This window comes from Lycorma delicatula, chromosome 2 (genome assembly GCF_047948215.1).
Source record: "Lycorma delicatula isolate Av1 chromosome 2, ASM4794821v1, whole genome shotgun sequence".
NCBI classification, from domain to species: Eukaryota; Metazoa; Arthropoda; class Insecta; order Hemiptera; family Fulgoridae; genus Lycorma; species Lycorma delicatula.
In genome coordinates this window covers 70,964,654-70,979,690 of record NC_134456.1, presented here as the reverse complement: position 1 = coordinate 70,979,690, position 15,037 = coordinate 70,964,654, and the positions used below count along the sequence as shown (strand labels likewise).

Below are 15,037 nucleotides of genomic sequence, written 5' to 3'. Positions count from 1 at the left end.
TTGGGTTGTTAGGGATTTGTGGTGAGAAGATAGCGGATCTCCACCGATCAGGGATCGGTGGAGATCCGGGAGGATTTTGGTATGGATCGAACAGGAAGTCAGAAAAATTTGAAAAATTCATCCCCATTATGATAGTCTCTGTTAGGACTTAAAATATTTCGTGATGTAGATGTCGATAGGCCGACTTGCCGCCTCATTGGTAAACGACCTATGAAAAGCATTGGAGTAGTCTTCTTCGAGCTAACCTCATACGACTTCCTATGTTGAAGACATTCAAACTCCAGTATTTTGCATACTAGAGTTGCTTGGAATTCAACCTCGTTCCACGAGCCTCCCTCGACAAGCAGGATACGATCATCAGCATAAGCGACGACTAGACACCCACTGAGGACCCTCAGCCGCAGTAGTGAATCAAAATCCACCACTCACAAAAACTGACCAACAAGTTCAAGTTGTGCAATGTAAACTCCCTACGCATTTATTTTCCAAATTTTAACCGTCTACAAATATCAAAAATGTAATATGTTACAACAGCCCTCTTATACCCCACAAAATACTTACTATTGACAGTGTGCTTATGGCTCTTCCAAAGAAGTCAGCAGTTAACACAACTCGGGCCCTTCGAGTTCTTAGAATACTCTTCTCGTTCATGTCTTTCATCACGATAGTGGAAGCACACTCCCGCTCGATTTATAAACGGTTCAGTTGCGTGTCCAAATTGGCAACACTTGTAACAACGTTGAACATCCACCCATTCTTTTACCTTACACGAAAAGAAGTCAGTATAAAACCTGCCCTCATATTGGAAGACATAAAAAGTTTCAGAATTCACCTGGAAGACAACAAGGTAATGCTCTGCATGGCGCCTACCCATCCTGAACAACAATTGACAATCAACCTTGAAGGCTGGATCGTGGTCTTTGCTGACGGTGGGTTCCTGCTGGTCGAGAAGTCAGAAAATTTTGAAAGAGTCATCCCCACTATAATTGTCTCTGTGAGGACTTAAAATATTTTTCGTGATGGAGATGTCGATAGGCCGACTTGCCGCCTTATACCTAAACGGCCTTAGCGGAGAATTATAGTAAATAAAATTTTTTATTTAAATAAGAAATTTATTTTTTAATTTTTTATTTAAATCGTGTTTATGGTTACTTTAATTATTTATTTTTTAATTTTCTTTTACAATAATTATTTAATATTTATTATTTTATTTTATTTTTTGATTAAGTTTCCGTTATTTGGATTTCATTTATGATTACCGAGAGCTCATGTAGAGGCTCCTACTTCAGGTTATATATAGTTTTAGCTGGTATTATATTGAGATTAGGAGGTTATGGGTTTATTCGTTTTTAGCTTATATTTATTATTTTTTAGTGGATTATTGTTATTTTTGTTCAGTGTTTATTTATTTGGTTGTTTTTATATTAGATTATTTTGTATAATTCAGAGAGATTTAAAGGTTCTTGTGCTTATTCTTCTGTTGTCATGTAAGCTTGGTTATTTGTGGGTTGTTTACAATAACTGGTTTGGGATTAGTTGGGTATTTATCTTGTATTATTGCTCATAATATTTGTTTGTTTGGTTTATTTGGGTTTGTTTCTTCAGGTCTTTTTTATTTAATTGGAATTATTTATGATCCGCTTGGTAGTCGAAGAATTTTGGTTGTGAAGGTTCTTTTAAATTATTTGCCTTCACTAAGTTTTTTTTGGTTTTTAATTTGTGTTATATGTCTTGTCCTCCTAGATTAAATTAGTTTAATTATTTCTATTTTAAGATGAAGATTTTTTCAATTTTTTTTCTTTTTCTTATTTTTTTCAGCTTGGCTAATAATTATGATTTTTTTTCTTTAACACAGCATGGTTTATATTCAAGTGATTTGGTTTTAATTAGTTCTTGCTGTGTTCGTGAATTTTATGTTTTATCTCTTCATTGTTTTCCAATTTTTTATATAAATTTGATTTTTTTATTGTTTGCCTTATTATTTTAATTAAAAATTTTAATTTGAGATATCAAAGATCTTTTTGAGGGTAGGCAATGTTTTTTTGTTACAATATTTTTTTTTGATATTTATTTATTTGAATATGATATTTTTTTTTGAGTGGTAAATTTTTTTTATTAATTCTTTTTCTGAGCGTAACTTTTTTTTTATTGAATTTCTTGTTTTTTAATATCTTTTGTGTTTTTAGTTATTGGTTGTGTGTTATTTTATAGACTAGGTTACATAGGAGGAGATTTAAATTTAGTTCGTTTTTATTTGTGTTCGAGACATCGATAGGCTGACTCGCCGCCTCATACCTAAACGGCCTTTGACGAGCATTATAGTAGTCTTCTTCGGGCTAACCTCTTACGATGTCTTATGTTGATTTAACATTTAACTCGAGTGTCCTGCATGCTAGAGTGGCTTGGAATTCAACCTCCATCCACAAGCCTCCCTCAACCAGCAGGAGACCATCGTCAGCATAAGCCACGATGCGAAACCCGCTGAGCAACCTCAGCAGTAGCAGTGAATCAAATTCCATTACTCACAATACAGCCAATATGTAATAAATAAAATTAACTATAGAGATTATGATAGAGTCATTTATAATTTTATTAAAAATTTACATTATTATAAAATTATTTTTGTTCAAATTACAACTTCTATCTTGCATATTACAAATAATTATATGTTGCTAATAATTTATATAAAATATATTACATTCAATTTGTACAAACTAAAAATTATTTTTATCCTAACTTATATACATTTAAATACATTATATACATATTTTTTATGACTATTATTTTAGTTCTACAATTTTTACAGCTTAATTAATAGGCAAAATAAATTACACAAAAACATACAGCTTGTATTAATTAAAAAAATAATAAATTTAAATCTAATCAACCACAGACATTCTAACAATAAAAGAATTATTGCATCAATCAGTATTTCTATAGTTCTAAATGATTAAATTTCTTTCTTTTACAAGCAAATGACTGTAATCAAAAGATGTGTAGTAACAACGATTTTTTTCACTTTATAGTAATAGTTAAGCTTTACTTGTCCACAATATTGTAATTTTATGCTGAAAAACACACTCCATTCAGTCACTTTCATATATTATTTTCAGGTTTTCACTAACAAGCTTTGCAGCACAGCTTATCTCAGTAATTTTTCAGACTACCAACCTGCTTCATATCAGAAAAATACAACAATAAATTAAATAATCTCAATGATTAATTAAGACGGTATCAATAACTTAAAACATTTAAAATTCCTATTTACCAAAATCTCTATGAGATTAAGTAAATATGAAATAAAAATGTTCAACTCATGCTGTTGCTGCTGCTGCTGTCATTACACATATTTTACTAAAAACAAAAAACAAATACTATATTTTCAATTCTGCTAAAATTAACATTTAATTTTCCATTTTGATAACACTAAAAATAATATTTTATTACAAAAACTAATTGGTAATAACATTTTGTCAGTTATAATAACAAATAGTAAAAGCTTCATTACTTCAGATAATAAACACTGTTTGCAATTAAATAATTTTAACCAAAAAATGTAGTTACTAGAAATAGGAAAACACAAAACAAAATTACCAAAAATAACATTGCACTAAAGGTAAATTTGTTTTGTTGTGAAAGCTGGTAAATTTTTAAGGTCTGAAAGGAAAGTGTCAGAATACAGTTATCTAATACAAAGAGTTTATGCAGATTCCTTGAAGCAAAAAAAGAAGAAAAACAAATTGCAGAGGACTTAAAAATTTATTTATTGAAAAAAAAAAACTGATGTAAAAAAAATATAAAACAATGAACAAAGCCAAAAATGTCTTCACTAAGGAGCAAGTGAGTGACAGAAAGAATAATTTAATTGTTGGCCAGTATGAAATTCCATAATCTATAGTCCATATACACGTCCATTTACTTAATGTTATTCCCATAAAATTTAAGAAATAAATTTAACTGCTTTTCACTAATTAATCAAGACACAAGAAGTAAATTTCAAAGTATGGAATTTATAAAAAAAAACATCTTTGTACAGATTGAATCCTTCGAGGTATATGGATCGATCAATGATCAATTCATTGAGTTGAGGTAATGATCGATCAATTCATTTGGAAAGAAAAGCTTCTCATTCAGGATGAATTATAATGGGTGGAATTAGAACAGGTGTTGTTATGAGAAAAATCTATAATAAAACATCTAGAGAAGAGAAGAGAACGTGGAATATTCCATGTCTAATACTTCACACATACTGAGGCCCAAGTCAATAGAGAATTTTACAGTGTAAGTATTTACATGTGTGGTTTTCTGGGTCTATTCCAGTAAGCTGCAGACTTTCATTAATTAATACTTCTTTTTTAATTAATACTAACACACAGTTTATGTGTAAAGCATATGTACCTATAGGCAACTTCTGTCTTAAATTAATGTTCACTATTAGTCCAACATTAATCTAACACACTACTTCATCATAAAAACAGAAATTCAGTCATCATAAAAAGAATCAACACATTTAATCAGTTTTATTTTAATCTGGACTGTTTTAGGCCTCAACTAGACCAACTAGTGATGTTTTACTATATTTGTTTATTGAAAATAAGAAATTAACCATAATATCTCTTTTTAAAATCATAATTGAATGAAAATTTATTATAGTATGTTTTAAATAAATGAAACTAGTTTTAAAATACTAAGGGAAATTAAGGAAGAAAAGAGTATAGGTGTTAGTAACCAGAAAGAGAACACAAAAATAAAAGTAAGATCTTAAATTCATAAGTAAGCACTTTTAAATATTTAATAAGTCAACTGAAGAGAATAGGTCAACAGTGCAAAAGGATTTAAATGGATGAAGGTCATATTAAAAAGATTAAATTTATGCTGCTTCTGACATAAAGAGCAGAAGTTCAGCTTACAAAAGGATAGGAGGAAAGTAAACTGCAGGTGTGAAAATTTCTCAAAACTTGGTAGGCAAGATGAAGATAGATTGTTTGAGGAATGTAGAAGTAAAGACTTTCACAAATACAGAAGGTTTATTGGATAGACCTGAGAGAGTAATAATAACAAGATAGTCTGAGTCTATAAAGAAAGAAGAGAATTGAAAATGAACAGGCAGGAAAAAGAAGAGAGTTTGAATAAGGAAAAGGTGACAGGAAAAAGTTAGGAGAATATTATAAGTAGGGATCTGAATTACAACCAGTAACAGAAGAATGTAGAAATAGTATACCAGACAGTGGTCATTGATGCATTGCCTGGCCCAAAATACTGATACGAGGAAAAAAAGTTTCAGATAATTTTTAATCAGAATATACAAAGTCCTGACCAAACTTTGCAACAACATAAATCAGACAGTAATGGACTCAGAATAAATGGAAGTACAAACAAACTAACTAGTGAATTCTTAAGAAAATAAATTAATAGTTTACAAAAATTATAAATTTAAACATTAAGAACTGAAAGAATATTCCAAACATAAGTACCGACATGAATGAACACTTCATTTAGCACACAAGTTGAAATTTAATTAAATCTCTACATAAGTACTTTACTATCAATCCTGTAAAAACTCCTTCCTGATCATTAAATTTTAAATGTTCAAGTTTTGATTTTTATTATAAGTATATTTGCACCTTTCTGATAATATATAATATACCACTACAATTAAATCAGAATCTGTTCTGACTGTGATTCTAACTATAATAAAATAATATAATCTCAGATAAAAAAAACTGTCAGATAATTATCTTAATTTATATTTTGGAGCGTGACTTTGACAAATAATAGTAAAATTTTTATGTTTTTGACACCATAAGTGGTATACTTATCATACTCAGCACTTTCATTGCTTTTAAAAATCAAAATGACAAAATTAAAAATAAATTTAACATAATAAAATTAATTAATACTGTTAAGCCTTAATCAATAAGTTAATCATTCCTAACAAAAAGAAAAAAGTAACTAATATAAAAAGTAAGCTATAAGAAATATAACTTTTAGTAAATATTAATTTAATTAGCTTCAGTTATTTTTATAGCACATTAACTGTACAACATTTTAAAGGTTACAATAGAAATTTTGAGGATAGTTATACTGCTTTACATAATGCAGTATTATCAAATGTTCATGTGCATTTCTTTTAATGAAAAATTTACACAAGCTTAGGAACTAAGAAATGCATTGCATTTACAATGGTACAGGTTAGAAGGAACATCTCTTAGAGACTATTATAAATTATTCATTAATTAAAATTACGCAAATAAATGTAAGCCATGTATTAAAAATCATCAAATAATTTCATTTCCATTTCACCAACACAAGGAGCAGATTTCCAATCAGCTTCAGGATATTCATCAAAATTTCTTGTATCCCCGTCATAACTTACTCTAGGTATTATAGGAGGCTGAAACAGGAAACAATTTATTCAGTAAAAATGAAAAACGTTCTCTAAGCAAACAGAAATAAAGTAAAATACTACGTGTCAGTTCACATGATAGAAAGAATACAGCTAAATTAATATAATGAACTTATAAAAAAAATATTTTTATTTGATTCAATTATAGTTTTATTATCAGTAATACTCAGCTCAACATCTACATGTGTTAAGGAATGATGCACTGCAAAAAGGCTGATTATTAATCATTGTCAGTACATCATTGTTATCTATCTATCCGAGTCAATACTCTATCATTGATATTTCTGAACTATGTAGTTTAAAGCATAATAACTACAATTAACTATTGTAACCAATTCAGTGTGGAAAAGCAACTCTCATACTACAAAAAAATAGCTGACATAAAAGTTATCTTACTTTCCTGGCAACTTTATGTTGGAAAAATTTTGAGAAAATTGACTCCAAGGAACTATCTACTCCCCTGGAGATATTGAACCCAACAAATTGCCATATTATACATGAATTTGTCAAAATTTCATCAAAATCAAATTGGTTTAATCAGTCAAGTTATTACCCCTCCATTTCTTTTGTTTTTTTTGGGGATCCCTGGATTACAAAACATAAAAAATGCAAAAAAATCAATGCCTGATTTTTTTCACTGATTATCATACTTTCTTTCCTTCTTGCAGCATAGCTCTAGAGCTATGATGACAGTAAAGTAAACTAAAAGCATAGGATGTAGGATCAACTCAAAGTAGTGAACACCAATCATAAAGACTATAAAAAAGCAACACCACTTAACAAAAGAATTCTGATCAGTAGAAAAATATCATAAGACAGGGAGAAAAATATTGAATTGAAAGAAAAAGCCTGAAAAATATTGAGAACACAATTAGGCACTGTAGAATCAATAAAAAAAAAAATTTTTTTTTAATTTTTTTTAAGTTCACTTAAATAATTTAATTACGAGTATATTTTACCAACTAAAATTACTACTTACTTTTTGTTTTTTAAAGAACACATCTTGCCAATCAATTGATTTGAACCATCTGTGCCTTTTAATATCTTCAGCACCATTCTGAGAAAACAAATCAACTAATTAGATTTAAAAATAGCATAACATTTTCTAACAAGAAATTAACATGAATAAATTATTAATGTGTAAGATTGAAGAATAATAATATATCTGGAAGTGTAAAAAATTATTGATCCTAATTCCTTTTCATTTGTAATAAATTGAGAGAAACCTCAGATTAAAATCAGTATTTCACAATTATATTTTATGAAGTTACTAAAACTTTACTAACTACTTTTCTATACAATTTTTGAAATCTGTTTAAGGGGATTTTATCTTTCCTTTTCTAATTATTCACTACATGAAAGCAAATAAATACAATCAGACCGAACTTAATGTACAGGTTGGTTATTTTTCCAAAGATCACAGATAAATTAAGAGACATTTAATGTCAGAGGTCTAATGATAAGATCAGAACAAAATATAATTTATTAAACTATAACATTCAACTGCAATAACACATCAACTAAAACATATAAATAATGAAGTTAATTTTTTCAATACACAGTATACTAAGTATTGAAGTGTTAATGTACATGTAGTGAAGTTATTAGACTAAATTTTTTCATAACACATGTATACAGAAATATCCTTTTTATTAACAAATTAATTAACTTTTTAAAATGTTATTTCTGTTTAGTTTCTGATACTACTTTAAACAGGTTATCATAATAATATATTTCCACCTTGGTCTTTGATTTTGAAACTGAAAGCTTATTTGGAAGAGACTATAGAATTAAAAATGTCAAGTTTATCATGCGTCTTTTTTTAATATCTTTTTATTTATAGTTGCATCAACAATTACAGTCAATAGCTGCTGGAATGTAACTGCAAGTATACCGGTAAACGTGTACTCTAGAATAGACCCAGGTTGACCATTCCTGAGATGTATGATTAATTGAATCCCAACTACCAAAGAACACCGGTATCCACTACATAGTATTCAAACCCTAAATAAAACAACTACTTTTACTAGGATCTGAACTTAAGAACACTTGACTTCGACAACAGCTAAATTACAATATTTATTTTTACCACTAGACCAACCCAAATGTTTAGTGTGTCTTATTTTACGACTTTTAGCAATTTTCTTCTTGGTAAATAATGATTGCAACTTCTATTTTAAAAATCAAACTGATGGTTATATCATAATAGTCTCTTAAGTAGTTAAAGAACACATCAAAGAAATCATTCAGTTATATTTTTATATTGCATCAACTAAATGGCATATTTATTTGTTGCACCAAATAATATGAAAAGAATTTCAAAATTAGTAAAATTATCAAGCTGTATAATTAAATAACTAAGATGCTATACTTATTACAACAAAAAATTCAATTTTTAAATTGTTTTCTTCTGGATTTCACAGTTTAACATTTATTAGTTGTAATAACAGAGTTATTTTAAATAAAAGCAATTTACTGGCATTTTTAATTGCAATTTTGATATGCAGCTAGGCATTTATGGAGAGTTTGAATCATAAAACTTTACAAATAGACTACCAGTTGGTGCTGCTGTCTTAACACTGAATATGAGCTTCAAAAACAGTAATAATTATTGTGACAAATGTTGAAGGGGCAACACAAATTGTATTTTACATCATACTTTGCTACAGGCCACTTGATATAAAATACAAATTACTTCTGAAAATGATAATCATTTTCAAGAATAACAAGGTCCCATTTCAGAAAGCTTAGTAAAGGAAGTGAAGAGTAAAGAGGTTATCTTCTACATCGAGTTCAATACACTGTGGCATATCATCATACAAGTCTATCAGAAAGCAGTTGATATTCAGTCCTACAATACCCTCACTCTATTCACTGTAAGAACTGACTGTGTAATAAGTATTAGTACTTGCAGGAAAAGCAACTCTGTTTATTGTCGCCTGTAGCTCAGATGATTTACAAGCATCTAATCATAAAAAAAAAGACTAAAACAAATACTGTAATTGGCAAATCAATGTACCTCTTTCTACCAAAAAATAACAAATTATTCACACTGCTTTGACTCAGTATAGAAAATTTTTACTTCATTAAAAGGTAAATATACAAATATATTGTGTTCTAGTATATACAAACAAACAATCTTACCTTCATATTACCAAGCCTCTTTGTTCGATCCTGAACTAGAAGTTTTTTAATGAGATCTTTAGCTACTGGGTCAAGATGTCTTGGCCATTCTATTTTACCAGCTAATATTTTTTCATAAATTCCAAATGGATTATCATCAAAAAATGGTGGATATCCAGCAAGCATTTCATATATTAACACCCCTGCAAAGTAAATAAGAAAATAATAAAACAGAAAAAGATATGTATTGTAAAAATAATTTTTAATTTTATGCAACACAGGTAAAAAACAGGTACTTTAATATACTACAAGCTTATCATTTAAATATTACTCTGACTTGTTACTGAATATATATTATTTGAAATTAAAGATAATTTCAAGTAACAATTATTCTGACCACACAAAAAATATTATTTCTTAAAAATCTAATTTCATTAATTTATTACAGTTAGACTTTGAATATTTTTAGTACTGGAGTCAGAAAAAAACATCCAGTACTTTAAGCAGTGAAACAACTATTTATTACAGTTTTAAGAAATGACAAGCCTTTGGTCTATATCATATCTATCATTAAACTACACTCAAAAATCATAAATGTTGAAACATCTAACAGGGTATAATAAATGTCACCAAGTGTACAAATTATGCGATGCATAAAGTAAATTATAATATAGTATATGTACACACATGAAGTGCACACTTATTACTATTCCATATGAATATCACACCATTTTACACGAGTTTGGTACAAGAATATGAAGTGTGACTATTAAATAATGAAACTAATGTTGCTATAAAAGAACTACGCATGCTCCAAATTTGTACAACAGACAGCTGTGTAGCATGAAACCTTCTCTTACAATTGTAAGAGAAGGTTTGCCACTCCAGTTTCTGCAGACATATTAGTCTGGCCGTGGTTTCGTTTGGATAACATGTTTTTTTTTTGTTTTGCCAAAAAAATTATAAGTGGGTTATGAAAGCGAAGAATTGTCATGAAATGTCAGACGAAGCTTGGAAAAACCACTACTGGAACTTATCTTTTATTAAAAAAAAGTATATGGCAATGAATTTTTATCACGTGAGCAGGTTGTTGATTGGTTCAAGTGTTTCCATGATGTCTAAGAAGATGTTCGCCCAGGTCGCCCTTCCACGTCAAAAACGATTAAAAATATTGAAAAAATTAGTAATCTGTTAACTATTCTTGTCTTTGCTCAAGGTCCTTGCCGAACCCTGGGAAAAATATAAGAAAAAAACAACCTGAATTGTGGAAGAACAAGTAATGTGGATTCTTCATGAGGACAACACACCGGCTCACTCTGCATTGTCTGTCAAGATGTTTCTAGCCAAGTAAGTGGTGGGTAGCCCCAACCCACCAAGATGGTTTAGTGGTGAACACATCTTCCCAAATCAGATAATTTGGAAGTCGAGAATTCCAGCGTTCAAGTCCTAGTAAAGGCAGTTAGTTTTATATGACGGATTTGAGTACTAGATCGTAGATAATGGTGTTCTTTAGTGGTTGGGTTTCAATTAACCACACATCTCAGGAATGGTCAAAGATTGGTCACAGATGGTCAAAGATGATCACACACTTCATTTACACTCAAACGTATACATTTACACTCATCCTCATTCATCCTCTGAAGTATTATATGAATTGTAATTACCGGGGGCTAAACAGGAAAAAGAAAGAAGAGTATAACACCCCAGTGTTAGACCATCTGCCTTATACGCCTGACCTGGTACCATGTGAATTTTATCTATTGCCCAAGGTCAAATTTGCATTAAAAGGAACAAGACATCAGACTGTTGAAACTGTGAAAGAAAAAGCGGCACGCATCATGAAAGAGCTCACAGAAGAAGACTTCCAGCACTGTTTCGAATCATGGAAAATTCACATGAAACGTTGTAGGGATAGAGGAGGGGTGTATGTATATTGAAGGGAATAAAACTAAATATGTATAAATTTAAAATAAAATATTTAATAGCATTAGTCTCGTTATTTAATAGCCATAGCTCGTACAAGTACAAAAGTAATAGTGTACAGAGATTTATATTCAGATTCATTAAATTACATAACTGCTGTAAGTGACCTGACATAAATCACATACCACACTCAAAAAGAATGTGGTCATTTTCAAGAATAACGAGCATCTCATACTGCAACAACCAAAGAGAGCATAAATATAAGTAAATATTTGATACTGTAAATATATACATTTGTTCTTTTTAAAAGAAATGTTGTTTTATAAATGTATATCATTTATAGAAAGAAATCTGTAACATTTTGCAGAATTTTTCCCAAACATTAAATGTTATGCCACCGTGGGTTAGTCGTTTTTGATTCCATTAAATCCTTCACAGCAACATGCTACTTTTCCTGCACATGATTGATTCTTGGATAAATTGTAAAAATTCCATCTTCACTAACTTTATTGTTTTGTTGTAAAGTGTTGAATAAAAAAAAAAAATTATTATACTTTCGTTTGTGTAAAGAAATGTCAATGTAATGTAAGCAAACTTGATTTCATTTACGTTGTAACTTAGGCTGTAAATTAAAAACTGAATTCAGAAAATATTAATGTTATTTGTTTCTCTTCTTCATATAATTAATCATAGAATATTATTCTGTTAAAAATATTCATTATGTTGAATACTAAATGGATAACCAAGGTTGAGTTACCTCATCAGGTAACTCAACTTTTATAACTTTGGTAACTTTGATAAGGTGATAACCTTATCAAAAATTATTATCATTCCAACCTTCATTAATTATTTTTTCATTTAGTTGGTATAATATTTCTATTACAAATCCAATATTACTAATTCAATAATAATTATTAAATTATTTAAATCAGTTTCACAGATGAATGTGGCATCATAGAACTTATCTGACGGAAGACAAGTGAAGTTAAATCAAACTTAATCTGACCTGTCAACAACAAAAATTATTTCTAAACCATTCATAGTTAATTAAATACATTTCAGAACACTACAGTGTATCTGAAAATCATTCAACACTTCAGAATGACTTAATAAAATTTTGTCCAAGTTATCTTACGAAATCATTTTTCAAATATATAATTTTAAATAAAACATTAGAAGTAGTACTTAAAATATTAATCCTTTGTTTTCCGCATTATTATTATAGTTCAAATACATATCAATTTTTGAAAATTTGTTATAATGATATACCATAGCAAACAGTTACTGATACATCAGTAGATTGAGTCTACATGCGGACAGTATGTAGTTAACTTCAGAACATTAAATATTTCTCGTTAAGAACATCTTCTGTGAGCATGGTAAGTACTCACAGATAGTGAAAGACCAGTTTTCTATTTTTTTTCCAGATATACCACCACTTTTCCGAATTCACGTAATATAAGAATGCTAATTGAGAAATTTAGAGAGATAGGATACGTAAAGAACTATGAGTAAAGTGGTAGACCAACAGTACTTGAAGAAAAACTTCAGCTGTACACAAGGCAGATTGTCAGAACTTCTGTCTCATTCCACGTAAAGTGAAAGCAGTTCAAAACTTATTGGTCACAGATTGTGGAAAGCAAATTCAATACTGTGAATTTTTTAACTGTTTTTAGTAAACAAATCTGACAATAGTTGGACTGTGAAGTATGAGGGTAAGTCAAAAAGTAAAGGGAAATTTTAATTTCCCTCCCAATCACATGTATTGAAGCAATGATTGTTCTGCTATAACACATAACCACTACCAGCTGTTCATTGAAAGTACTGTTTCACTGTTAGTTATTTGTGATTGTTTTAAAAGTCTGTTTAAAATGAGTGCTCCATTATCTGGTTGCAACAAGGAAGAAATGCGAGCCACAATATGTTTCCTCGGTTCAGAAGGGGTGAAACCAGCAGAGATTATTTGCTGCATGCAGCAGCAATGTGGAGAGAGTTGTTTGAGTGGAGCATGATCTATGAATGGATCACTTTAAAAACTGTAAAACTTCACTCTGTGAACAGCAGCAAGGTAGGCCTTCCATTTCAAAGACTAACGACAATGTTGAAGCAGTTAAACAAACGATTCTCTGTAATTGACAAATTACAGTTAATGACATTGCAAGTGAGTTGAATATAAGCCATGGCTCAGCATTTTCAATAACCCATGATTCTTTGCACTTTCAAAAAGTCTGTGCTCGCTGGGTTCCATGTCAATCAACCAGCATCCATAAAGAGAATCGTTTGAAAATTTCCCAGAAGCTTTAGAAAGGTTACGAAGATGAAGGAGACTCATTTCTTAAGTGAATAATAACCATTGATGAGACATGGATCCATCACTTTGAACCCGAGAGTAAGCGATAGAGTTTACTGTGGAAACATCCTTCATCTCCCACAGCAGAAAAGTTAAAAACTCAAATGTCTGCAAGAAAGATGATGAGGATATTCTGGGATATGGATAATTCACTTTTAATTCGTTTACTTCATACCTAAAGGTCAATCAGTAAACAGTGACAACTATTATGAGCTACTCTGTTTACTGAAGCAAAAAATCAGATCCAAAAGAAGTGGTAAACTTTCTAAAGGTGTGATTTTGTTTCAGGATAACGTTCGACCTAATACAGCCAAATAAAACAGTCCTTTGCCTTCAAGATCTCGGTTTTCACCAGCTGGACCAGCGTCCATACAGTCCGGACCTGGTTCCAAGTGATTTTCATCTTTTGGACCCATTAAAGAATAAGAAAATATTCCAAGACCTAGCCATCTCAATTATAAGGATTCCTTTTTTTACAACTGGCTACCTGTTCCTTCTAGACCAAAATCCTACCGGATCTCCACCGATCCAGGTCCCCTCTATCTCCTGACTCCCAACCCAAAAAAAACCGTTTTTATAAACAGTGGCCCATCTTCTTAGAGTCAAACCAGATAGATCTACACATAAATCTTTGAAATGAACCTCTGCTAGCTACAAAATTTTCAAGACTACCGTTCTTGATCTAATTCAGGAAATTTTCCGATTTCGATTCATGAAACAACCATGTTTTTGAAGTGTCAAGCAATAATTCCTTTTACTTTCACCATCGATGCCGTATTTTTTAACAGCTGCTAAATTACTGATAGTTTCTGGGTTTTTTTTTATTGAAAACATTAGTTTTAATCAAAACATAAAAAAAGAAAAGGAATGTGACTGAGATCCAACATGTTTACAAGTTTGAAATCAACAGAGTTGTGAAAGATTAATTAAAAACGTGAAAGAAGTTCACTTGAAATGAATAATATTAAAAAATGCAATATACTGTATTTCCAGAAACTCATTTCATTCTATGTATTTTTTTACAGAATAAAGAAGTAGTAACAGAGAGATAGCAGTATTAACCCTTGTATTCTTCCTCTAGTGGCAGAGGCAGGTATAATTAAATTCATCTTTATTTACATGTTGTACCTATTTTTGTAAAACCATTTCACTGTCAATCATATATAACATTGGCTTGTAAAATAGCAATCAAATATAATCAATTGTTCATGCAGTAATAATATTCAATCATTATA

The 15,037-nt window shown here is 30.0% G+C and overlaps 1 protein-coding gene across 2 annotated transcripts in view; it reads right to left on the bottom strand.

Annotated features, from left to right (window-relative positions):
• Positions 1-2,582: 2,582 nt before the first annotated feature.
• The window catches only part of Pka-C3 (Protein kinase, cAMP-dependent, catalytic subunit 3), a 277,829-nt gene continuing 265,374 nt past the window's right edge, over positions 2,583-15,037 (bottom strand). For both annotated transcript variants that reach the window (XM_075355538.1, XM_075355539.1), the window contains 3 exons: positions 9,551-9,732; positions 7,386-7,463; positions 2,583-6,394 (listed from right to left, as the gene is read on the bottom strand). In XM_075355538.1, coding sequence (XP_075211653.1) covers positions 6,269-6,394; positions 7,386-7,463; positions 9,551-9,732 — 386 coding nt within the window. In that variant the 3' untranslated portion in view covers positions 2,583-6,268. The remainder of the gene's footprint in view (positions 6,395-7,385; positions 7,464-9,550; positions 9,733-15,037) is intronic.